At 40.8% G+C, this 25,908-nt stretch overlaps 2 protein-coding genes and 1 long non-coding RNA gene across 5 annotated transcripts; 1 reads left to right on the forward strand and 2 right to left on the reverse strand.

The window, feature by feature from the left end:
• Positions 1 to 1,392: 1,392 nt before the first annotated feature.
• oacyl (O-acyltransferase like) lies at positions 1,393 to 6,698 on the reverse strand. The gene is made up of 15 exons (XM_077542812.1): positions 6,542 to 6,698; positions 4,843 to 4,976; positions 4,688 to 4,766; positions 4,485 to 4,620; positions 4,222 to 4,418; positions 3,936 to 4,148; positions 3,771 to 3,873; positions 3,537 to 3,638; positions 3,308 to 3,473; positions 3,153 to 3,232; positions 2,966 to 3,076; positions 2,123 to 2,261; positions 1,859 to 2,045; positions 1,591 to 1,733; positions 1,393 to 1,522 (listed from the first exon to the last, which is right to left on the reverse strand). The coding sequence occupies exons 1-15, from the start codon at positions 6,696 to 6,698 to the stop codon at positions 1,403 to 1,405; spliced, it is 2,067 nt and encodes a 688-aa protein (XP_077398938.1). The 3' UTR covers positions 1,393 to 1,402.
• Positions 5,703 to 24,036, forward strand: LOC144034216 (uncharacterized). Of its 2 annotated transcripts, XR_013288178.1 has the most exons (5): positions 5,716 to 5,763; positions 13,394 to 13,520; positions 14,069 to 14,153; positions 23,271 to 23,331; positions 23,689 to 24,036. It is a non-coding gene; the product is annotated as an uncharacterized LOC144034216 (long non-coding RNA). The 2 variants fall into 2 exon arrangements; XR_013288179.1 differs by lacking the exon at positions 13,394 to 13,520 and having other exon boundaries at positions 5,703 to 5,763.
• znf532 (zinc finger protein 532) lies at positions 7,826 to 20,114 on the reverse strand. Of its 2 annotated transcripts, none has more exons than XM_077542810.1 (9): positions 19,789 to 20,114; positions 15,425 to 17,642; positions 12,240 to 12,421; positions 11,699 to 11,875; positions 11,193 to 11,355; positions 10,137 to 10,448; positions 9,940 to 10,052; positions 9,224 to 9,356; positions 7,826 to 9,151 (listed from the first exon to the last, which is right to left on the reverse strand). In XM_077542810.1, the coding sequence occupies exons 2-9, from the start codon at positions 17,609 to 17,611 to the stop codon at positions 8,657 to 8,659; spliced, it is 3,762 nt and encodes a 1,253-aa protein (XP_077398936.1). In that variant the 5' UTR covers positions 17,612 to 17,642; positions 19,789 to 20,114; the 3' UTR covers positions 7,826 to 8,656. The 2 variants fall into 2 exon arrangements, with proteins under 2 accessions (XP_077398936.1, XP_077398937.1); XM_077542811.1 differs by lacking the exon at positions 19,789 to 20,114 and adding an exon at positions 18,475 to 19,486.
• Positions 24,037 to 25,908: the final 1,872 nt, after the last annotated feature.

Below are 25,908 nucleotides of genomic sequence, written 5' to 3' on the forward strand. Positions count from 1 at the left end.
GGTAGCAGTTTCAAGGTTTGTAATTGCCCTAACTTTTATAGTATGCTATTTTCCATTGGTCTGGCGTTTCACATTACACTCTATGCTAAAATTAAGATAGCTCAGTTAATTTAACTATCAAGTTTGATTGAGGAATTTGGTGTTTAAACATACAATGTTTCATTCTGTTTTGTTATATGTGTACGTTTTACAGTAAATTGAATTTGGAAAACTACACAAACAAGAGAGTAAGACTAGCTGCTAATGTAAGTACTCATACTTTAAAAACCTGCTTTAATAAGTCACAAATTGTGAGAAAACATCATTATACTACAAGAACAAAGTCATCATTTTATGAGGAAAAAGTATTACCCACAAAAAAGTCATAATACTCAGAGAAAAAAAAAAGTCATATTACAGGAACACTGTCATAAATAATCTCTTCAATTAATATTATTAGATAAAAAGTGAATGTTACAGAGGAACTATTATTATTATTGTTATTACTATTACAATATTATTATTATTATTAGTAGTAGTAGTAGTAGTAGTTTTTTTGTTTTTTTTTAGAAAATCCAAGAATATATTTTTTAAATGATAAAAAGTCTCAATAATAAATTCACCATTTTACAAGAAAGTCATATTAAAGGAACAGTCATAATTTTCACAGGAAACTGCATATGGGCAAAAAGCGTTCATATTTACATCATGAAGATGTAAAATCATTAAGCAGTAATACTCATACTCGAGTCATCTATTACAAGAATAATCTCCTAAATTTATGTGTCAAAACACAATGGCATTAAAAAAAAAAATCAAAAATAATAATAAGGAAAATAAGGAACATTACGGAAGCGTATTGCATTCACTTGAAAAAAAAAAAGTCCTGTTTTTTTAAATAATTTTTTTTCCCTCTGTTTTTCTGAATAATTTTTTTTTTCTGTTTTTTTTAAAAAAAAAATTCCTCTGTTTTTCTGAATAATTTTTTTTCTGTTTTTTTAAATATTTTTTTTTTCTCTGTTTTTCTGAATAATTTTTTTTCTGTTTTTCGGAGTAATTTTCCGTATAGAAAAACAGGCTGAAAAAAAAATATTCAGAAAAACGGGGAAAAAAATTATTTAAAAAAAAAACAGGAAAAAAAATTATTTAAAAAAACAGGACTTTTTTTTTTTTTCAAGTGAATGCAATACGCTTCCGTAGAATATACATCATGTGAAAACTTCAACATTTATTGGAGGACTGTCTCGAAAACTTCCAATGAAAGCAGTCTGAAACAACAAAATGAAAGTGTGCAGTAACATTTTATATATTGGCGTAATCCTTCCAACAAAGCAACCAAAACAACCTTGCACAAAAAAACTGGTTTATTTGCGTTAGGAAAGAAATGTTCAAAGCTGAGGGTGGTAGTTGATTAACGGCTTAATCAGTATTGCAGTTTTGCTTTACGATTCCATTTGAGGAGGACGTAGGGCTTCTCGACCAGGACTGTTACGACCACGCTCATCCCCAGCGTGAGCACCACATGGCCGAGGAACAGATACATCTAAAGAAGACCATACGAGCGTTCAAGTCACTCTTACGGCAGACGGTACGAAGACGGCAAGATCTTACAAAGTTGACGTCTGTGTAGTGGATGGGGGTCTCTTGTAGTCCGATGTAGACCAGGATGAAGACGGGATGGATCAGGTAGCAGGCGAAGCTGATGTTGGCCAGAGGAACCCACGGTGAGAATGACAAGAGGCTATTGATAAAGCCTGAAAAAGGACAAAAATGTTCTAAGTCAGTATGAGTTATTTTTTTAAATCCAGCACTCAGATGGTTTCGTGGTGCTTAATTCTTGGAAGAAGCCAAATGATTGAAACACCTGCTCATCTTTTACCTCCGTAGCCCTCCTCGCAGGCCAGGATGATCCAGGCGATAGCCAGAGCCCACACGGGTCTGTGCAGTCCCTGGTAGAGCGCATGTGGCACGGAAGGTTGCGCTGGGATCCCCCGGAGGGCGTAGGCCAGTCCTATCAGTGCCGCCAAGACCGACAGACAACACAACCAACCGAGCGCCGCCTGCCACTATAGAGCAAAAACATGAAACGGGCATGTGAGTGTGACACCAAATTTGATTTTGGATTGTAGAAGATGAATCCTACCTTGTGCTTTAAGAGTTGGCCTTTTTTAGTCGTCAGGTATATTCCGGTTAAGATTCCTATTAAAAATGGTCCATATCTGGTGTGGGGCTTCACATAATAATACAGGACATAATTCTCAGATGTCCTGGAAAATAGATGACTACAGGTAATATAGTTAACAATTCTGAAACAACCTTATGAGAGTAAAGTCGTTATGTTACAAGAAAAATGTTACTAAGTCGTACTTGGAGTGGATGAGTGCAAAACAATGAACAGTAATTATCATATAATTATGAATTTATTTACTTTCTTTCTTTTCAATGACTATGTTTACATGCAGTTTATATTCAGGTCAAGGTCAAAATTCCAGTTTTCAAAACATTTGGGATAACCCGTTTACACGCTTGATTAAATAGAGTTACACCCGTTTACATGGTCTGTTCGAAAGTCATTATGTAATTTCCACTTTTAACGTTCAACATCACGTCGTTCTTGTAGTGCAAAGACAAAGATTCCTTCCAAATAGAAATACGTGATGAAGAAGAAGAAGAAGAAGAACAAGAACAAGAGAAGAAGAGGAGGAGGAAGAAGAACAAGAGAAGATCAAGGAGAAGTAGAGGTAGAAAAAGAAGAGGAAAAAGAGGAGGAAAAAGAACTATAGAAAAAGAACAAGGAGAAGAAGAGGAAGAAGAGGAGAAGGAGGTAGAAAAACAAGAGAAGAAGAAGAAGAGGAGGTGGAAGAAGAACCAGAGAAGAAGAACAATAGAAGAAGAAGAAGAGAAAGAGAAGTAGAAGAAGGAGCTAAACTTGTATCTCTTTCACGTGTTTGACTATCAGAACCAGATTATGGTCAGTCAGTCTTACAGCGTAGACGGCTGGAAGACGGGCAGCTGCAGGAATCCCGTGACGAGTGAACCGGCCAATGTGGTCATCAACAGAAGGCCTCCTGCCAAGGCGGCAAAGACACCTCGATTCCTGGCAGTGGATGCAGTAGATAGATTGAGTCCTCGTTTTGATCTTTTGAATTACGTGTTAAAAAGTTTGCACATACAATCTGTAGAAATAGACCAGTATGGGAGTGGTGGCGTAACACTGGAAGTCCAAAGAGAGGTACCACGTCCAAGGAACACACTGCGGAGAGGTCAAGTTCTTACAACTATTTCAAGATCAAAATAATCAACCTTAGCAGCTACTGGTTGACCTTACTATCTCATGGACCGGGAGCAGGTTGCTAACCAGCAGCAAATTCCCCCACCAGTACGTTTTACAATCCATCAAGTTATCGATGAATGGAAACCAGTACGGACCCCAGCGCACCACAGAGATAAGGCCGACGGTGAAACACATGACAAAGATATGCAGCGGCTGGATCCTGTAACGGAAAAAAGACCGTTCTCATGTTCGCTTTCCATGATGGCTAGCATCCAATGCTAACCTTTTCAACCTCCTGAAGAGGTAGCCCAACACAAGACCAGGACCCAACTTGTCTTCAGCTCTTTGGATGGAGCCCAGTAGAGACCTGGCGCTAAGTAGACCTCTGAAACAAACAAAAAAAAATCCTCAAGAACTCTAAACAATGTCTGTTTTGGTGTGTGTTGTTTGTGCTGCTAAGAACTCCGACTTTTCCTAGTATGAGGTCACAATTTCTGACTTCTCAGTGTTGTCTCACCCTAGCAGGAGGAAGGTGTCTACAGCCATAAAAACCGGTCCACTGAGAGAAAACACATACAGAGGACTTCTTTCTACTGTTGCCTTCCAGTCTTTGTAGTTATCTGCGGATGATATCGTCATTTAAAATGGACCTACATGTCTCATAAGGTAAGATGTAGCTTACCTAGGTTGTTTATCACGAGGAACTGTGCGGAATGTCCGCAGATGATCCACAACAGGCTGAGGATGCGGATGCCATTCAAGGAGGAGTAGCCGCCTTCGGGGAAACGCGAGGAGGTGCTGAAGATACCCCGGCTGGTTGTCTGAAGGGAGAAGGCCTGGAGGCACTGGTACACACAGCTTTTGGGGAAACATGAAGACCCATGCCTGGTGCTGTCTGTGGGAGACCACCTAGTGAGATAGCAGGACCTGGCCGAAGACTTTTGGGCAGTACGGGACATTGTACTTACTATTTGCCTCTGTTGTACTACCATTTACTTCGCTATCCATAGAACCATTTGTCTTTAGGGTGCCATACTGGTTGAGGCCAGTGTTTAAACAGGCAGACTGCGTAGTTGGCATCACCGCTCGGTTCTGGTGCCACCTCACTATTGCTGAGAAGAGGGTGGCGGCAAGGGGAATCGCCAGCATTGTGCAACACACAAACCTGCAATAGAAAGGAGGTTTGGTTAAGGTGAAGGGCCATGTTGAGCACATGATGATGTTATCTTACAGGCATGTGACATCCGATGCATCGGGGGCAACGGTGTCCGACAAGCAGTGAGTCATAAACATCTCCTGAGTGGACTCATTAACCAGAATAGAAGGTAATGGCGGTACGAGGGATGTGTGTCCCATCTTAAATGTATCTGTTAAAACGTGAATAAATGCGTTATTGTTTCGAATAGAGAACGCCGTGACTTTAAATTAACTGACCATACTCAACCAGCGTTTGCACCTCCTCTTCATCACAAGAGTCTGGGACACAGATACCCACAAAATACTGAATGGTTCCCTGTGAAGAAAAAAAAATAAGATAAAAATCATTCAATCAAAGTGGTATTTTATTCACAGTAACCATTTCTCCTAACCTGCTTGAGGAACACTTGGCAGTACTGTCCAGAGAAGGCAGGACTGTGGGCAGACTGGCACTGTTGCAGAAGACCGGGCCGGTTGGCATTACCTCCTTCAACATTGCTACCCAGTTTCCCAAAAGCATCATACACTGTAATTAAAACATAAATAATTAAATAAAACTTTGCGTTTCACATTTTAAACAGACTAATGGTTCAACTTGTCTGGGAGGGAATGCCCATGCCATTGCACGTCTATCCTTATTTCCCCATTAAAAAAAACTGTGTGGGTGCCCCCTGTTGGCCTCTAGAACTAACTACAATACTTCGGACCCGGAAGTTGACAGCAATGTCAATCTCAAAATTGTTTTTCCCCACATCGAAACATGTTTTTATTTGATTATTATTATTATTATTATTATTATTTTAAAACACATGTAACGTACCAGTTAATTACATTAATTAAATAAGTTTATGTATGTAAATAAGTTTAAGTATGTTTGGCGCCAAGCTGACAGGAAGTACTGTAAATGTCCAAGCAGCGTGGAATGTAAATATTATACTTAACAGGCAAGTTTCATTTCGGCCCAAAATTACTGTACTCAATTTATGAATTATATACACTGTATTATATATATTTTTTTATCATATTTTGCTCAGAGAAGCGCACACAGCTTGGTAGTAGACGACGTGTTTTGCTACGCGTTTAAACTTGCTGCAGGAATTTTCGAAATGAGAATAAAATGACTGAACTCTAGAATGGAAATGTTTAGAGTTTCTGACATTTGACATGTATAAAATTACACAATACAGCTTCAGTCAGTTATATGAGTTATTTTGTTGTTAATGAAAAATTGTTCATGTACTGTATTGTGACTAGGAATATAAAGAGACAAGCTGGCGTGTAAACACTGCAGCCATTGGAATGGACAAAAAAATGTGAGTCTTTTACACTCAATATATCTGTATTTTATTTATGTAATTATTTTGAACAGTTTTGTGTGAATGACTAATAACAAATGTATTTCTTGTGTTGTGTGAATATGGTGAAATGGCCCCCAAAACACAATTTAAATGAACACGTACTTAAATCTGTGTTTTCCAAGCTCGAGTTGTGGCCCAAAATGCCCCCTTGGTCAATATGTATTGGGGTCTCTAGTGTCAAAGCAATAAGCTGCAAGTAGTTTCATTAGTTATCAAACAAGCACAACATTTCTTTCATTTAATGACAGTACATTATGGGTATAGTATTTTGGATTAAGAAGAAGCAGAAGAAGAAGAATGAAAGAAAAGAACTGCCACAAGTGTAATGGGGAAAAAAGTATTACACACTGAGAACAGGTCCTTCCTTACTCAGACTTGTCCTGGTTTATTTCCCATAGGAAATCATGAGTAAGAGTAAGTAAGAAATACGACCCTTATACACCACAAGTATTTTTATATAGTGTATTCAATTATTTGGTCTGTTTTGTGTAAATGACTAACAACAAATGTATTTATTTTGTCATATGAACATAATGAAATGGCCCCTAAAACATAATTATCATTTACAGTACATATGGTTAAATCTGTGTTCTCCAAACTTTGAGTTGTTGCCCCACATTGGTTGTCTCTATTTCTTAAACATGTAATGACAGTTTATTATGGATATGATATTATGGGTAAAAAAAGAACCGCCACAAATGTAATGAAAAAAAGAAGAAGAAGCAACACTTACTGAGAACAGCGTATTCCTTCGGCTTGTCCTGATTTATTTCCCGTAGGAAAGTATTGGTATCCATTGCACATTTTTCAGACACAGTGAACGGTTGTGTTGTCTTTAGGAGTGCACTTAAACCTGCAAGAACAAACAAGCTCACCCAACGCAAGGCCATTATAAAAGTGCCTTCATCTTTTTACAGGAGTGGGTTTTTAAAGTGGGGTGAGGGTTAAACAACCTTGACAGGTGTGATTCAGCCACACCTGCTTTTCCACATTAGGTGTAAAGTATTCAGTTGCATGCAAAAATGACCGAGATTGTCTCTCCGTCATTGCAGGCGGGTCCAATGCGATTAGCACCTTCGCTTCACAAAAGATGAGTGTCGCTGAATGTGTTTCATTTCCTAATCATTAATAGGCATGCCACTGATTTATTTCTAATTAGAAATGTTTTCCTGTAGGCTTGCCTTTACAGGGTAAGGAACCGTATTGTGGAAAATGAAATTGCAATATCTAAATATATCGAATTAAAAATTTATTTCAGCAAAACAATCCTGATAATTTTCTGGAGTTAAATTTGTGATGCATTTTGACCCTCACAATAAAGGCTCAATAATATAAATATATTAGCAAATAAATAAGGACATCATATGATTATTATAATATTGGGGGAGAGGTGGGGAGGATGACAGTGTGTAGAATTTTTTTTAGATTTTTCAAGGTTCATTAATTTAAAACCTACTATTAATTTCAATTATATGAAAAAAAAATAATGTGCTTTTTTAAAATTATTATTATTATTATTTATTTATTTAAAGAATTGTAGGTCTATTAATCACTAATTATATTACGTAGGTCTCACCGTGCCTTACAGGTGGCTCACATGTTTCGCCGCCATCTTTCTGCTACAGATACCCTGATGGAGAAGAACTTGAACGTATTAGTAGTAGACTTGTGATTTGTGTTCTCTGAGGCACTGTATTGCTTCAAAATGCACGCATTTCAATGTAAGGTTTTGCAATCTATTAGTTCACCCCTAGATTAGATAGTTTGTTTAAGAAAAATGATCCCAATGAATTTTTAGAGTTCAGTTTGAGAAGTCTTTTTATGTTGGTTAATGTTTAATGTCGTCTTCTGTTGAGTTGAATAAAATTCAGCATTGACCACTAGAGGGTGAGCTTGCTTCAAAAACCTACCGTACACAGCATAGTTCCTCTTATATTTGTTTTCATTTTTTAAAATAGGTAATTGAGAGACAGTAATGTCTACCATCTCGTTACAAGAGGATGACATTATCTTTTTCGTGGCTTTCAACTTTTATTGACATAAAGACCAGCGCAAGCATCTGAATTGTCTAATATAATTTAAAAATAAAACAGTAGCAACAGTAGCAGCAACAAGACAACATTCTAATTCACAGACTGCTTCTCACATGCAATTTTACAGCGAGAGACTAAAGTCTTATTGTCAAAAAGTAGCTTCCCTTCTTTCAGCTTATCGACAGTTGCGGCTGTTAGAACGTCGGCAATTCAAAGCATCCTGGAAAGTTCTTGTTTAGCTTTGCTATTCAGTGTAACAGCCACGTTACATTCTTTAATGTACCAATGAGCGAGAATAACGTTAACTGAAAGGCTAAGTCCACTCATACACAGGTAGGCCTATTAAAAAAAAGAAAAGATTTTTCCCGCACAGAGGGGTGCTATCGTCGCTGGATGTATTCTGTTGTTAAATAGAAGATAATTGAGCAAAATTGTGGTGTTGTTTAAAGGAGACCGTCAAAATAAGTAAAAACTCAATTCTGTTGAAACTAATTTCCGTGGACGAAAGGCCAAAAGGCGTAGAAAATATCACATTTGAAAAATACCTGTGTTTATGTGGAGAATTTCACAATGACAATATACTACAACCATACGCTATGTAGCTCTACACAACTGTGCAAACCCTTCAAAATAAAAATACTCTTCTATAAAAATCAATTCAAGTCTGTAGAAACATGAAGTACAAAAACTATTTTGTTCAATTCAAAACAAAAAATGAATCTCATATACTGTGTTTTACAAGTTCTGTGTGAACAGCACATAGAATATATTTAGCAGTATTTTGTACATAGCAGGACCATGTAACTTGAGTCGTTTCATTTCTCTGCCGAACTGAGTCTTTTAGCCTTGATGAAAGCCATGCCGTGCGTCCTCATGTGAATGTTCAGGTTCCCCTCCGTTTCAAACAGCTTCCCGCACACTTTGCATTTGGTCTTTGGCGTCCCGTCATCGCCGTCCGCCGTAACGTTCAGTTGGTTCTCCCTCTGGCTCTCATCGTCATCCTGATCCCTGTATCGGTTCAGACCTTTCACCTTCAGCCGGTGAACAATGAAGAGGTGTCGGGCCTTGGAGCGGGGCGAGGTGTAGCACAGGCCGCACTCCTGGCACTGGTAGGACGAGCCGTCCGACTTATGCTGGGGGATGTGTTTGTGGAAGGCGGCGACGTCCTCTGTGGTGAAGCCGCACACGCCGCACCTGTGAACTTTGGGGATGTTCACCTTGAGCCTCTTCAAAGGTTGGGAATCCAAAATCCTTGGTTTTAAACCTGGGAACCTCTCATCGTCTTCGTTTTTTCTTTTGGGGCTGGCAGTCTGTGAACGACATTAAAAAAAAAAACATCTTAGTGACTGGAAAGGTGAAGTACAAATAAACAATTTCCCCACCGATTTCTTATCTGCCAAATCATCGTTGGTATCAGAGGTTGCAGTTTTCTCTTCTGAGGTGCCATGCATCAACTCAATGTGCTGATCCAGCAGCACTCTCTTTGTGAACGGCTGACTGAGCGTCGGGCAGTGCCTGTTAAAGTGCAATAAAATCACAGAGACACTCCCAATAAGCTTTTCATGTCCTCTTTCACTCGCATTGGCATGGTTTATTATTTCTGTAGCCATTTTGGTCTGACTACGACTCAACTTGTCAAATCTCTCTGACTTCACTTTTTTATTTATAAAGATTCAGATTCAGTTCTTCCGAGTGACCGGCCACCGCTTGGTTGAGTTTGCTTAAAATGGAAGTCAAGAGGCAAAAGTTAAGTTACAAGCTAGTTTACAGACTAGATGACTTTACTCCACAATGACCAGGTCCTGGATCAACCAGAGAACCAGGTGAAATTTCTCTTAATTCAGTTACATGGTGGATCTTCAAAACAAAAGTAGCATTCCTACCATGAAAGCAGGTTAGTAGATCTACCTCACTTCCTAGCATTACTCAACATCAGTTTTTCTTTTTGTATACCACACTACAAGAGTACTGATGACTAATGCCGGAACAGCTTTCTGGAATGGTTCTTAGAGTCCGCCAACTAAATTCTCCTTTTTGCTTCACTGCCTGGTATCCGTTTTTACATTTATGTTACAAATCACTTGTAGCTTGTACTCACGGGCATGTGTAGACTTTGCGGACCCCCTTGTGTTTGAGGCGATTGTGTCGACAAAGACTGTGGGTAGAACTGAAGGACTTCTCGCACAGTCGGCACGGGTGCTTCTTCAATATCTAATGTGAGATAGGAAGATTGTGAGGTATTCTCCTTTATGGTGTTCCCCGACCTAACATGTAAGACGTTTCCGAGACATTTACCTTGCCATGTTCTCGCTTCATGTGAGCCACAAAAACCTCCTTGGGAGTGAAGACGGTGTTGCATTCTCCACACGTATACCCTGAATCATTGGCTTTCTTGAGTTCCCCTGAGCTGTTTTTGGTGGCTTTTTTTGGTGGCGAAGGTGCTGCTTTATTTACATCCTTGTTTTGACCATTGCCGTGTCCCGCATCTTTGTTGTTGTTATTGGGGGCATTGTTGGGGTTGTTTGGATTTGTTGCCTTGGTGCTGAGAGGGCGGTCAAGCCCCAAGTTTGATGGAGCCTCAACGGTCTTCAAAGTTCCATGGATGGCCTGGAAAATTTTCATTTATTGAGTTGAATTGATATGTGAAGGGAAAATAACCATGGTTTGATATGTCCTCATGTAACCTCTTATATAAGGATATGTTGTTGTCCTGAACTGTTGTACGAATCCAGGTGCCCAACAATTTGTAAATAAAGGACGGAATCAGCCTGGGAGTGAATGCCTTGTTTGTACTACACTCTTCCCTGCTTCGCAAACATGTTTTCGAGAGTGCCTGGGAGAGGGCTTGGACAGCCCGGTTTCTCACGCTCACAACTTTTTGTTAACGGATAAAAGACGGAGCGGCACACGGTCCGGGCAGAGTCAGCTGTGGAATACGTACCATTGCCCAGCCGTTTTGCAGCTCGTTCTACCCGGACCGTCGGCTCTCCGGTCTAGTGTCAAGGTAAGCGCTGATGATGATCATATTATGCTGCTTAACGTTGAAGTGTGTTGATTGCTGTTTGCGGGGACTAAAAGGCACCATTATTCTAGCAAAGTGAGGTGTGTTTATTGCTGTTTGCGGGGAATAAAAGGTAAGATTATTCTAGCACAGTACAGGTGTTGATTGCTGTTTGCGGGGAATAAAAGGCACAATTATTCTAGCACAGTATATCAGTCTCTGTGTATTCATTGTTACTGCCGATCACTCACGATCCTGCATAAAAATATAAAGGTGAAGTAGTGTTTTCCACAAAACAATATGCCATTGAGTTATTGAATAGATTTGTGCGTAGCATATTTAGGTCCTACCTTTATATGGTCCACCATGAGCTGTTTCTGTGCATAGTGCACGGAGCAGTCGGGGCATTTGAAGACAGGAACTTTATGATTGATAACATGCTGGTCAAAGTGTGAGTAGAGCAGAGACTGCAGTGTGAATACAGTATCACACATGGAACACTTGTAGATAAGCCTGTCGCATAGAAGAAAAACAGTGTCCTTAAAAAAATGACATCGTTCTTTGAATTTTTGGGAATACCGGATTTGATCATCACACTTAATTTGTTACACCTGCTAATGAGGAGCTATTTAAGTCAGTAGTTTCCATATGTAACAACAACAACCAAGTTAATCCACCATGTCTAAAACCCACAAATCCTTCAACTGTTGAAACAGAAAGGGCGATTTTCCTGCAATTTGGTCGTGGGTATCAAGTTGCCGTATTCTTGGCAATTCTTCAACGCAATGGAACACTTGTAAAACAAAAATCAAAACGTGAAGTGCTTTTGTTCCATGCGGCCTTTATCAAGACTCACTTGGGCTCTCCTGCTTTCAATCCAGGATGCTGCGTGTATGCATGTGAGTGTGTTGCTGGCGCAGACTTGAAGGCCATGGGACAAAGCGGACATTTATTGAAGATCTCACAGTGTGTAGTTTGGACGTGCGACTTCAGAGTCGCAACATCAGCGAAGATCACACTACAGTGGATACAGCTAATGGGTGGAGAAAAATAAATGAGTTAGTCAAAGTCAAACCTGAAGACAGGAAAAAAGTAGGCTATATCAAGACTTGTCTTTGCTCCCATTTTTCATGAGCTGAAAAAAACCCCCGCTAAAAAAAATTATATATTGTTAGCAAATCTTCTAACTGCATTAGTGAGCACTGCATTAAGGTCAACACTATTTGAGAGCATGAACATAACAAAAGCTTTAGAACTTTGAGATCATCTCATGAAAAATGAGAAGGAAAAAAAGGGATGCACACAAACAAGACTTAAGTGGTGTTGGAAAGTAACTGGTCTACCACCATAAGAATTTAAGTCAAGTCAACAAATGCATTTCAGTTCAAGAGACTGACCGGTAGCCGACTCTACGGGTGTAGTGCAGGCAGTTCTTGGTGATGTGGGACTGGAAGTGGACAGAACGACAGCTCGCGCCACATTCGGGACAAACGTATGGAGACTTGTGCTGGTGGATTCGTTGATGGGATAGAAAACTGCAATGGTTTGGGAGAAGCATTTGGCAGACGGTGCAAGCTTTCTGATAGGACAGAGAAAGGAAAATAAAGAAGATGGCTATTGCAAATGTTGTGCAAGTACTTTTCCTGCTTAAAATCTCAAGTGTACAGTGAACAACTCGCTATCTTGCGGTTCAGTGTTTGCGTCCCTGCTATGGCACAGATTTGTATATGATAGATTTCATGTAGCAACGTGAAAAGGAGCTGCCATCTTAGTGGACGTTTCTAAAAAGAAAAACATGTCATATAGGCCTATGCATGCCAAATGGCTCTAAAATCCTTACAAGAAAACAATTGCTGACTAAAATAAATTACCTATTTTGCTACCGTAACTGCTCTTCTCATAAATTATGTTTAATTTTGGTGCCATTTAGTGGACTTTTTAGGGCAAGTGACGCAGTTGGAAACATCACAGTAATTTTAAGGAACCTTTTCGGCTTATTTGTTGATATTTTTGGCTAAGCTTGTCAGCTAATCAAAGAAGGAGTTCTACGAATAGCAGACAAAGGATCGAATTTGTAGCTGTGGGCGTCTATACAACAACTCCAAATTTGATTGAAAATTTAGACTTGGTGGGTGTTGTGCTCAAGTTTCACGTCAATATATTCCTTCGAAACTATAGCAACTGTTTATATCCAAAATATCATGTGGGGTTTGGTTGGAAGCAGATGCAACTCGCCGCACATCACATCACTGTGCACAGTGTCTGCATTATGCTAATTAGGACCTTTAAATGAGCATTTTCACCATCATTTCAAAATTTAATTCATTATGGCCAAGCATATTGTGTGAAGTTTGTTTTAGAGCTATGTTGAGAAATAATGAAGTTATACTTGCTCTCATTCTATATATTTTTTGACTAGATTTTCTATTCCCCAAAAAAGGCCACTTTCCACACACAAATAGATACATTTCTCCACAACACTTCATCCAATTTTCAAAATGTCTTGCTGCCTTTCCAACCAGACAGCATTTTGACAGATTTTTTTGTGTAGTATCACGTTGTGCCGCCAACATGAAGAGCAGCACTGAGGGCGACTGGAAGAGATGCAGGATAACAGCAACATATTGTAGTCCTCAACACTAATAGTTGTTCCCTTAGAGCAGAGAGAATAAATGCCGGTGAGTATTGTTATGTGCTCTGTTAGTATGTGTTGCTGCACCGTGTCTGCTAAAGGTGCTGTCCGATATTTTTCCGTTGCTGTTTGTTGAAGACAGCAGCCAACCAGGAATGAACGTGAAATCAGGCCACCAATCAGGAACGGGGGTTCGCACAGCCGAATTTGCATATGCAGGCAAGACACAGAAAAACAAACACGTCCGCGGAAACAGTCCACCAATCAGGAGCGGGGGTTTGCACAGTGAAATTTGCGAATGGCACTGATAGTAGTTTGCCTCTGCAACTTGACTGGAAGGAAAATGTGACCAGAAACGTCCTGGACAGGCCAAAATTAAACTACACCTTTAAAGTTGTAGTTTTTTTTTTTAATAAGGTTTATCATTACCGTAAAATTGGTGCTAATTTAACTAAGTATAAGAGCTATATGACAGTTCACATTTTATGTTATCATTATGATAGTGCACTTTTGTTTAAGGGCATTATATGGTTTGGTTAAACATTTTTGTGTTTAAATATGCATTGTTTAATTCTCCTTTGTTTAATGTGCCAGTTTTACAGTAACCTTTAAATGGGAGTGAGGAAAAAAAGCAGCTTGAAGGAAGCATACTTTGCTTCCTATTTGGGGAAATATCCAAGTAAGTCATTTTTCATTATGTTTTTATTCATTGACTTTTGACTCATCATGAGACTGCATTGTTTTACGGTTTTATTGTGTTTATTGTTTTTATGGTAACTGTCTTTTTATATGTCTGATTTCTCCTTCATGCCTGAATGGATTTTTTTCTGGGTACTCCGGTTTCCTCCCACATTTCAAGAAAATATGCATGGTAGGTTAATTAAACACTAATGTGTGATTGTGAGTGTGAATGGTGGTTCGTCAATGCGTGTCCTACGATTGGCTGGCAACCAGTTCAGGGTGTACCCTGCCTACTGCCCGAAGACAACTAGGATAGGCTCCAGCACCCCGCGACCCTTGTGAGGAATAAGTGGTCTGGAAAATGGATGATTTTTGCCATTCCTTGACAGCGAGAGAGTGAAAATAGGCACTAAGGAGGACTTTAATAAGTAAGTGTTTTAATTAGCTGAAATGTGTTTAAAGAGGAAGTCAACCTTGAACATTTCTTGACTATAACATGTTATATATGACCTCACAAGTCTAAACATTACATTCTGAATAATATTACATTTGGGGAATGTGACTTACGAAGCTAAATCCAGCCGTTTTTATCCATTTCAGGGGTGGGCATTTTGTCACTTGATGTTGACTAAAGATTACATCACAGTTGCTCAGGGCTCAGGCAACGACTAATCACCTGTCTTCTGAAGCTGAGCTGTGATTGATTGTTGTCTGAGACCTGAGCAACTGTGAGGTTTGGTGTTTTTATTTTAGCTTTTAACTGTTTTTATTTTGTTGTCTTTTAGTTTTTAGCTCCAGTGTTTCCTTTGCGCCTTTCCTCACATGGTTTCTCTGTGCCCCGCCATGTGTGGGGGGGAGGGGGGTTGGGTGTTGGATGATGGATGATTTTTCTTTTTATTGTATTATAGATGTTTTATTTGTTTAGCACCTTGAGTTGGATTTTGATGTATGAAATGTGCTATATAAATAACGTTTGTTTGATTGATTGATTGATGTTATTTTCACTTGACAGCAAATGGCAAAATGGGCAACTTGATATTGAAAAAAACTGCTGGATTTTGCTGCTTAACTCATATTCCACTAACGCAATATTAACCAGAATACCATATTTAGACTAGTGGGGCCGCTTTAAAGGTGTGGGAGTTATAAAACTATTAAAAATAATGTTTTCTGTATGGCCTATTTTCACCTATTAAGTATTGAGTGTGGTACTGGAAGACATCCGCTGTGATATATGTGAGGTTTTAAAAGCAGCTTGATGTACCGTACCTGCCCACTGGTCTCCAGAACTTGTTGATAATGCGTTGCTAGTGAACTGTCGTCCTGGAACGATTCATTACATTCCAAACACTTGAGGCTGTGCCTGCAGAGCTTTGATGCATCGTCTTCTAAGGGCATGGCTGCCTCGAGGGGAGAATTGTTTGGAGTTGAAATCACTGCGCTTTGTGACCCACCACTTGGGATTTTTCCTGTGGTTGGAACTGGTAATGCCTGTGCATCAGAGGCAGAGGAGTTGCTGTCTGTGACGGTGGGTGGTCCAGAAAATGGTGTTATCATCTGGTCTGCAGGGATCGGTTTTAATATTAGGTGTGAGCACTGCATGACAACGCCTTTGTCCTTATGGCTCCTAGCGTGAGACAGCAGACTGCATTTGTTGTAAAAGACGAGACTTTTTGAGCAGTGGTTGCAGGTAACCTCAATACGCACACTGCGACGTTCATAGTGTTGGCTCAGGCTCTTCTCAAGAGCAAAGGAATCGCCGCACTCCAGGCACTTGTACCCGCAAGTGGGAAGGGAAATACAGGCTGAGCTTGGCGGCGAGAGGTTTGGAACATACACAGGAACGGGATTTATGCTACTCAAAACTTTATTAAAAGCATCAACTACAGAGCTTTGGGAGCTGCTGAAGACTTGAACCCTGGAGAGTTTCTTCGAAGACTGGCCTGTGGGAAGTGCGTGCTGTTTAAGTCCTTGTGATTGCTTGGAGGAGGAGGACATTGCTTTTTGGAACTCGCCGGCAGCGGGGGACACCTTCTTCGAGAGAAGATTGAGATTGCTCAAATGGACTGTCTTTGGTACGAGTTTGGCATTAGCCAGACTGGAAGCAGGGATCCTGACAGTCTGTTGTTGTATAGCTTTTGCCGCTTTAAGGATGGCACTGCTGGCACTTTGTACCGAGGCAGCTGGAATGACGGTTGCTTTGACTGTGGTGTTATTCGACAGCTTCAGGTTGATGACTTGGGAACCGGCAGTCTTGACAGCTGAGACTGGCAGGAAGGCTGTTGCTACTGGTTTGATGGTCATCTGTTTAGTTATTTCAAATGATGGTCCTCCGCGGGTTGCAACAACTGTAGTTGGCAAAGAGGACACTGTGGAAGATGAAATAAACGCACCACTGGTAGCCTTTACTGTTAAACCATTTCCAAAATGGTCTCCTTTATTCAAGTCTGGGATGACTCGTGTGACTGTGCGCTTGATCTGTCCAGAAGAGGTCTTGATCGTTTTTATCCTGACTTTTGGAATGACCTGTGTGGGGTCGTTGCTGCTGCTCTCACTATTTACACTCGAGGGACTGTCCGGCGCTCCTGATAGCAGGCGCTTCGCCAACTCCAGTGCTGATTCCTGCTCATGTTTTTTCACTGGACCGCTGGAATTTTTGTTGTCTTGGTTTGAGTCCGTCTCTGTAATAGGAGAATCGGAAATGTAGTCTGTCATGCTTTCCCTTTTAGCACTAAGAGCGGCAATGGCTGCAATACAAGAAGAAAGTTTTGCAGAGGTCTTTGACTGGATTTGAGCCGTGTGCTCATTATTCTCCTTGCACTGTGTAAAGTGAAGCGTTTCCTTGGGTTCTTCTTGAAACAAACTCGATTGAGGGGTGTTATTGAACACAGAACCTTCCAAAATTATATCTTGGTTGTTATTCTGATCTGGTTTGAAGTCCTTTGTTTTGGACTTCGAAACTTTCTCCACCGATGCAGGATATTTAGGAATCTGCCTCTCTTTCTTTCTTTTGATCTTTGGCTCACTTACTTCAAGCTTGTCCTCCTCAAACTCTTCTGCACTGGAGATTGGACTGAACTGATCACAGGCTGCATTTCCATCCCCGTTGGAAGGATCGCATCCATTTTTGGTACAAAGAACACTCGATGGCGTGGAAGTCAAAAATCCATTTTGAAGTTTATTGCCAATTCTTATCAAATGAGGTTGGGAGTGGAACTGTGAATATTTTTCTAACGGGGTTCCAACATGCTGTCTCGTATCCACATTTCTAATATTCTTGACGATGACACTTACACCAACATCTTCATTGGTTGTTGACCCACTCTTCGCTTGCTTGACTTTGTTGTCGCGGTCATCTTGCTGGCCAGATTCAATTGCAGCTTTAGGATCCACCATGTCGGGGATGTCGAAGGCCGCCAGGAGATCGTCAAAGTCTGGTGTTTTCATATCTCCCATGTTCCTTGACCTGCTGTAATTAGGACCTCACCTATAATGGGCAGAAGATAATATCGAGTTAATGGATTGACCATCCTAATATGACTCTCACGGATTCTTTTAGTGACATAAAATGATGTGTTTAATTGTAATTTATTTTGGGGTTTCTGCAGGATGAAATCCAGTGTTAATTAACATTGGACCAGACTTGTTGATTGCAGCTCCCAATTGGTCAGTACTATTAATATCTGCAAACAGAAAAGCTAGCGTATCAGGAATTAAGAGGATTAATGCTGGCTTTTCTCTTAACCTTATAGCCATATCTCATGACAAATCGTATTACACTCGTAGGTGCATTTCAATTTCCAACTTAATCGTGGTATTTTTTCTGCTTGGTGGTACTACGTACTGTGAAATAGGAATATGCTCAGTGCTTGTATCATGCTTTTTGAGGACTGGTTCTATCATCAACACCCCTTCTGCTCTTTGTGCCATATCTGCATACACTGATTTATTTTTTTCAACCCCAGTTATATTAAGAAGCCTTTCTCAATCCAGGTGATGGGGAGATTTCAGTGTTGGCAGAGAGTGGGGGTGGAGGGAAAGGCTCTGACTAGCAATGAAAGGATGTGAAAATGGCTGCTGCAACAGCAGAGAGAGAGAGCAAGAGAGAGATTGAGGCCTGTTGGGAGCAACAAGCCCGATACGTCTGATACTGAAAATGAATGTTCAATACACACAAATATGTCAAATAATCAACACAGATCATTTATTTCAGACTCATGCGTCACTGAAACCCACATCCACTCACTGCGACATCAACACAATACCAGTAAAATAAAGATTAGTTGTAGAAACATGCAAGAAAATCAGCTACTCCTCACCCTCTCGACCCGCTCCTCTGCAGCAACTAGCCAAACCTTCCTCCTTTCCCCTTCCCTCATCCTGCAACAAACATTGACTACACTGCTAACCCTCAAAAAGCCATGCGCCACCCCGACTAAAGCAACAACAACAAAAAATCCTGCCTCTTCACAAAAGGCCCAGAAGTCAGGGTCAGGTTACATCCAGGGTTGTGCTAAGTGCTGGTGGTCCTGGGAAGGATCCTCCTTTGTCATTTTCTGAAGCACTGGCAGGACACGGACATACAAACAAGACATATATCCTGCGCTGTGTGTGTGTGTGTGTGTCTGGCTGCAGATTCACAGACTTCCAGGCAGCCGCCCCCCCTCTGCCTTCGTCCCTTCCCAAATCTCCCTGATGTCTTTTCTGCGAGTCTTCGCCATATAGCGAATCGCCGCAGGGTCGACGCTTGCTCCATGGTAGCCGGCGGCCGAGATGCGAGGGGCCGCCGTTGGATTGGCGCGCAAAACCGCCTGTATCTCTCGGAGGAGCACAGAGACAGCATTGTTCCCGTCGGCTCTCTGTCTGCCTTAAACTGGTTTCAGCTAGTTCTCCTCGCCTCGACATAAAGCCCAGCGCTGCATTGCGGCCTCAAGAGCACACAGGAAGAAGACAGAATCCTCTACTCCCGGGATGGCACTTCTCATTTTTCCCTTGGCTTTTGGAAAATGATGCTTGGATAGACGACTTTATAGAAAGTAAATCAAATATGCAGTAATATGTAAATGACAACAACAGGGAAGGAAATAATATTTAGGGCTTGTGAGGTTGCGGATATTGTGGAAGTCAAGGTGAGGTGTGCGAATTGCAGGTCTGGATGTTGGACTGATGACAATGGACAGAAGGCAGGTTCAGTTAACTAACTTGGTCAGTTGCCCTCATGTTGGTTGTGTTTTCTGAACACCAAATCCAAAACGATTTCTGTCAATCTCCCAAAAATTGTCAAACACTGGGTATCCATGCGCCTAAAACCAATAGGTCTCCTCGCCCCTTAATCCCAAAGAGACCAGTGGCATGGGCAAACACTGGGTATCCATGCACCTACGACCTACCCTCGATTCTCTAAACACTCAATGGCCCTGGCAAACATTGCGTATCCATGCACATACTACATGCACGCCATATCCGAAGTGCTTGATCCTCAAGAAAGGGTGGCATGGGCAAACACGGGGTCTTCATGCAATTACCTCGCCTAGATTGCTACCAAACAGATGCCCTCCCTCCCCACATGCCCCCACGGTTTCATGCATACACGTAAACATGCACATGCAAATATATAGCTAAATATTGCATACCCAGCAAGATCTTTCCCCCCACACTGGAAAATTGATGTCTTCCTGTCGAGGCCTCAGCACCTGCCTTAGTGTCTTACCCCATCCATTCCAGCCTCCATCTTCTTCCTCCTCCCCCTCCCCCTCCTCCCACTCTGCTTCACTCCCAGTCCGGGCCTCCAATTCCGCCTTTGGCCGCCGCTGCCACCTTCACAGACATTCATGAAGGAAAGGATAGAAGAAGGGGAAGGTGGGGGGTGGGGGGTGTCGGGGGGTCAGTGTTCAGCAGGCGAATCAGGCCTTTTGTCTCTGTCGTTGGAGGGGTTGGTGGTGGTGGTGGTGGTGGTGACGGGACTCTCCACTCTGGCTCTGGAGCAGCAGCTGGTGCAGAGGAAGAAGAGAGAGAGAGAGGGAGGCAGATGGAGGTGGGGGAGACGGAGTGGAAGAAATAATCGGGGAACGTCGAATATGGGTGTCAATACAAGCTCCCTTTTTATGTAGCCATTACAATTAAGTGGGACTTGTGCGTATAGAGACTATACATGAGGGAGGTTTAACTAAGGTCACTAGGGTGTCAACACAGTAGGTCTTTGATTAATTCTACAACCAAAAGGAACTGCACTGATCATTTTCGGGCAGTGTTCAAGAAAACAGCATCACTTTCTTGCGATTTTCATATTCATTTTCAAAGATTGAACAAACGAAGATGTCCCTCGTTGGGCCTCGCTTACAAGTCCTCGACACACCTGGCAGCCTCGCACAACTCCCAGCCTTTATTGTGTGGACGGCGCTATGATGGATTCATTTGTCAGGTGACGCAAATCGACGCTATTAGCAAGGCAGGAATGATATGTGCGTGAGCGTATTGAAAGGCCCGAGTGGTGCTTCCTGCCCCTCGATGGTGTGACACATTCGGTGCAGGAGGAGAGAGCACAGCGAGCTTACCCTCCCCCACTGACACAGTCACGTGACGTTATTTTTTCCCCTGGATGCGAGTAGGCAGAAAGAATGAAGTGCTAGCATCCTGTCCTTGTGTGAATATACCCAATTAATTGTGCTCTTTTATTCAACACAATGAACATTATGATGCCCTCCTATATTTACCTTTTGTCTCACACGGTATACAGTACAGTATGCCTATAATTGCATCAAGGTTTTCTTTTGTCTCACACAGTGTAAGGCCTTTGTTTTCACCTCGTTTTTCTTTTGTCTTGCCAGGCATAAGCCTATATTCCCATACTTGTCCACTATTTTACATGGCATTAGCCCATTTCTGCACCCTATCCTCATTTTATCTTGCATAGTATAAGCATATTTTTGCATCTTAGTTTCCTGTGGTAGTGAGAAAAAGCCCATGAGCTAGCATTTTTGCTAGCTTATGGGCTTATGGGAGTTTAAAAAATATGTTCTGAGAGTTGCTTTGAAAAGGTAACAGGTATAAAATCATGTGACAGAAAAAGAGCCAATAAAATTCCCGGCTGATTAATAAAATGATATAAGATAGAACCCATGTGTATTTTTATGCTCCTGTACTAGAAGCAAAAAACAGTAACAACGGTCACTATGGCAACACATCATGAATGAGAAGACCAACACAAAATCTGAGGTATTTTGCTTGTAACAATAAACCTGAACTTCGTGAAGCCACATTATTTAACTATATTAGCAGCTTACTCCTGAAATGTGCGGCAACATAACAAAGGCACGGCAAAACAAATATAAAGTGACGCCCATGAATAATTCATCATAACGCTAAATCGCCACATGTTGTGCAGAGCAGGCCTTGTGTGTGAGAATCACCTATCGCCGTAAATCAGTGCTTTTCAAATAGGGAGGCCGGCCCCCCCCTGGGGGCGCACGGTGTGATGCCAGGGGCAGCACATGTAACATTGGGGATTTTTTTTTTTTTTTTTGCTGTACCACAATAAAGTGTAATTGCTCATCCACTACAGGAGGTGGCAGTGGCGCTCTCAGGATCAGAGAATCCAGAAGGAGACTTGGAACAATTTTACTATTTACTATCTATACTATTTACAGTAGCGGCGGAGAGTTGGGAAGAGAGTTGGGGGTTGGAGGTTGTAATATGTTCTTCTCCCTGGAGGGGTGTTGCAAAAAAAAAAATTTAGAAGCACTGACGTAAATCCATATTTCAAGTTGGTCGCTTGCATTTGTGTGTAAATGCACTTCCTCTTTCTTGTTGGGGATTAAGCTCTTGTGTATAAAGTAGTGATCAACAGTACATTTAAATGACTAGATGGCAAAACGTACAAGTTACCTGTGTGTTACCTATTGCGATTAATACAAACGAATAATAGCTTTGTGTTGAGCTAAACAGGTCTAGAGTTCACATTGAATAAATACATTGGTGGGTAAAGCGAGAGAAGATCCTTAGGCCTATTATTTGAGAAGTGCACTACCCCGCATATTGCGTTTTTTCTTCATTTTTCTTTCATTTTGTATTCAGTCATCCGTTATTCATTGACAATTTTATTTGATGATTTTTTTTACTCAGACCAAAGCATTAATTTAAGCATCGTTTTGGCGCCATCTGGTGGAATCTTAGTTTTGTTGTTAGGTTTAATTCATTCATAGTGTTTTTTGCACCATGTGCGTCGGGAAACATTAAAAAATACGTTGTTTCTTACTGTCTGTTTGTCTATTTCTATTTTCCAGGTCCCTCCTTGACATGAAAGTTTAATGGTCGTACAGCTACCACCTTTTTTTCTTCTTTTTTTTTGCTGCCGTTGTCCTGGGCGTTTTGTGTTTTTTTCCCCCCCTTCTTCTTTTTTTAAATCACTTAACATAGCTCAGGCTCATGAAAAAATTAATGGATTAGTTGTACTGTTGTTTTGAATACTTGAACCTCTTTTTTCCAGCCACCCCCACGTAAATTAACTTTGACACCCATGCTGTAAAGAAAGTGAATGATGAAAAACTATTATTTTCTTCACCCACCCCGACACTGTTCTTGAAAAAAATGCTATTTAATCAAGCCCGCTGAAAAGAGTTTCCGCTTTGGCCCACTTCTGTTGCACAACATCGCCTTCTAGTGTTTTCTTTTTTTGACAGAAGCATCCCTTGTATTGGGTAAGTTTAAGTTCTGCACACCAGAATTGGGGAGGAAATGCTGCAGAATAAATTTCGTTATTCTCATGATGTTTTAATGATGTAGCCTTAAATTGCAGTGAATAAACACGCCCCCGTTTAAATGACTGGATTTTCTGATGTGAAAACAAACAAACAAACAAACAAACCAAAAACAACGGTATCATTTAAAACCTTTTTCCACCATAAATGTAACACATAAACTGTATAACCGCTGTACATAATGAATGGTGGCTGTTTTGTGTTGACTCCCACTACATGAGTCTGAATGTGATTGGTTAATTCTGAACATAGCACATCCCCAGTTAAAAGAGGGTGTACACACTTATGCAACCACATTAGCATAGTTATTTATTATTACTTACTTATTACCCTCTCACATTTGATCAATTTCATTTCAGGGTGCACCCGTCCTCTCGTCCCAAGTCAGATGGGAAAGGCTACAGCACACCTGCAACCCCGGTGAGTGAGGATAAGCAGTACAGATAATGGCTGGATGGATTATTATAGGTCACATTAGTGGTGAAAAATGTTTTGAAACGATTTCTGTTGGTCTCTTTTTTGAATACGTCTCACAAAAACCTGGCATTTGAACTGGGGTGTGTAGACTTTTTATACACATCAGTTGTCTGGTGGGGATCAATCAGTACATTGGGGTTTCATGGACCATTGACTATTTAGTCTTTTCTTGGACAAAATGGAAACCTCCCGTAGGTATTTTAAAAGAGGTAACTTCTAAAAATAATAATAATAATAATCCTCCGACTGACATCTAGCTGCTTCAGGACGGGTGTCTTACTTTCATCCCTCCTGTCCAAGGCATCAGGAATACCGACAGCTGCTGCTTTTTCCGCGGACCGTGGTGGACCTTTTTCCACGGATCACGCTGATTAAGCGCATGGATGAAAATGCAACAGGCTGTGATCTCTGACCATCACTGAACATGGACACAAGAAGAGCAGGTATTTTGTGGCTGGCTTTGATCATTCTTGTTTTTCACTGCTGCTGTATCTACGCGGACAGCATTGGGCAGTCGGTAAGAGAACATCACTTTTTTCAATATGAATGTAATGAACATTAGAATAATCATAGAACTTTGGGTAATATAATATCTATCTTGATGGCTTTATGGACTCCCAGTAGAATCCAAATACTGTACGTAGTTGTTGGTGCTAAAAAAACGAATGCACTTTAGTCTATGAGAAATGAAGTGTAGGCTACAATATCAATATAAGAAAAAAGTAGTGAATGATAAAAGAACGCAACCAAATAACAAAGTAGGCAACGAGTATACAACCAAAGGAGTAAATCAGAGAATACAATCAAATAAAAAGTTAAAAGCAAGATTTGATAACAGTTTTCAAGCAGACTGACATTTAACAATGCTGGTAATGTTTTTAGGACATTTGATGGAAAAGAAAAGTGTTGAAAGGCAGAAATGAGTGCCCAAAAAAATGATCATTCAATCGGCAATCAAAAAATTATACTAGAGAGGTCTGTAGTTTATTTCAACTTCTTACAATTCCAAAAGCACTGATACAGTAGTGGTCATGTTGGGAACATGGAATCATAAATGCACATGGTTTTCTCCATTTTATCACCTTGTAGACTGCAGACCTTCTGGCCACAGAAGTGCATGAGCAAAGACTCCACCTGATTTCTGAAGTATTTTAACAATTGTAATTGCCTGAAAATAAGAACTATAAAGTTGCGATAAAAAAGATTTTTTTGCTGGTGTCTCTTTTAGTCTTTGCTTTTTCTTCACATGCTAATATGTACGTTTTTCCAACAGAGGGCGCTCAAACCCTTTTGAAGTTTTGATTGACCCAATATTGACTAATAAATCAACTAGTTTTCTTGAGCGCTATTTTTTTTATCATAGCTGACCAAAATGACAGAAGAAACGCCATAAAATCTGAAACGTCAATCAAAATTGAGCAGCAGCTGTTGTAGTGTATCTTATAAGAGTGTGGTGGTGTACCTAATTTGTGGTCTATAACTATAACAGTGCAGTAGATGGCAACAGTAACTGATTTCCTTCAGCAGGGGGCACACAAAATCACCTCGAGCATATTAAAAATAGAACAGTAACGCAAGTTAGCATGAACAATGAAACATTTAATAAATATATATGTACAGTATGAATGCTTTCTCAACAGATAAAGGAATTCTCTCTCTCTCGCTCTCTCTCTCTCTCTCTCTCTCTCTCTCTCTCTCTCTCTCTCTCTCTCTCTCTCTCTCTCTCTCTCATATGCACATACACAGCATGCATGAAACAGTAGGGCCCACATTGACAGAGAATGTTGTGGTCCCATTTGGTTTTCACACAATGGCGAGCACTAATTGCAACAAGTTGGTTGCACACGTCTTCCCTCTTAATGCCAAAAGGAAACGTTTCCTCTTGTGTCCTCGTTCCTCGTTTGGTTCACGGCTGATTGGTGAACAAAGGGGCAACAAGCCACTTTCACCCCATGATTACGCTTCTAATCCTGCCGACGGATGGGATAATGTTTACGGGAGTTAATGAGAAGGAAAGAAGTCATTCTCTCTGTGGCCGGGAGGAAGCTAGCCAGGTTAAGCTTCTTAGATGTAAGAAAGACCCTTAGTGTTTATTTTATGTGTTGATGGAAGGCATGTTTGCTTGAAGCTAGAAATGTAACGAATATAGAAATGTTTTTTGTCTTGTCAGCAACTTGAAATGTATTCAATGATGATTTGTACTCACGTTTTCATACCTCATTGTTGCTTTTGTTTTCATTATTATAGCGTGCCACCACTAGGGGGCACTTAACTGCTCTCTTCCACATGAATACACTGGCTACAAAGTTTATGACAGTCACTCACAACACTTAATTTTGAGTTTGGTGCAATGAACTACAGTGTGTCCCACTTCTTTTTCAATTTTTTTTGTTTCAGGTATCATTCAGACACAAATGAGGTCATCTGCATTTGACGGCTTAGGCTTTTCAGTTTCAGCAGTTCGCTTTAGGTCACACTCCTCTAATTGTAGTTAATTAATTGGCAAGAAACAGGATGTGT

This window comes from Vanacampus margaritifer, chromosome 14 (assembly GCF_051991255.1).
Source record: "Vanacampus margaritifer isolate UIUO_Vmar chromosome 14, RoL_Vmar_1.0, whole genome shotgun sequence".
Lineage (NCBI taxonomy): Eukaryota > Metazoa > Chordata > Actinopteri > Syngnathiformes > Syngnathidae > Vanacampus > Vanacampus margaritifer.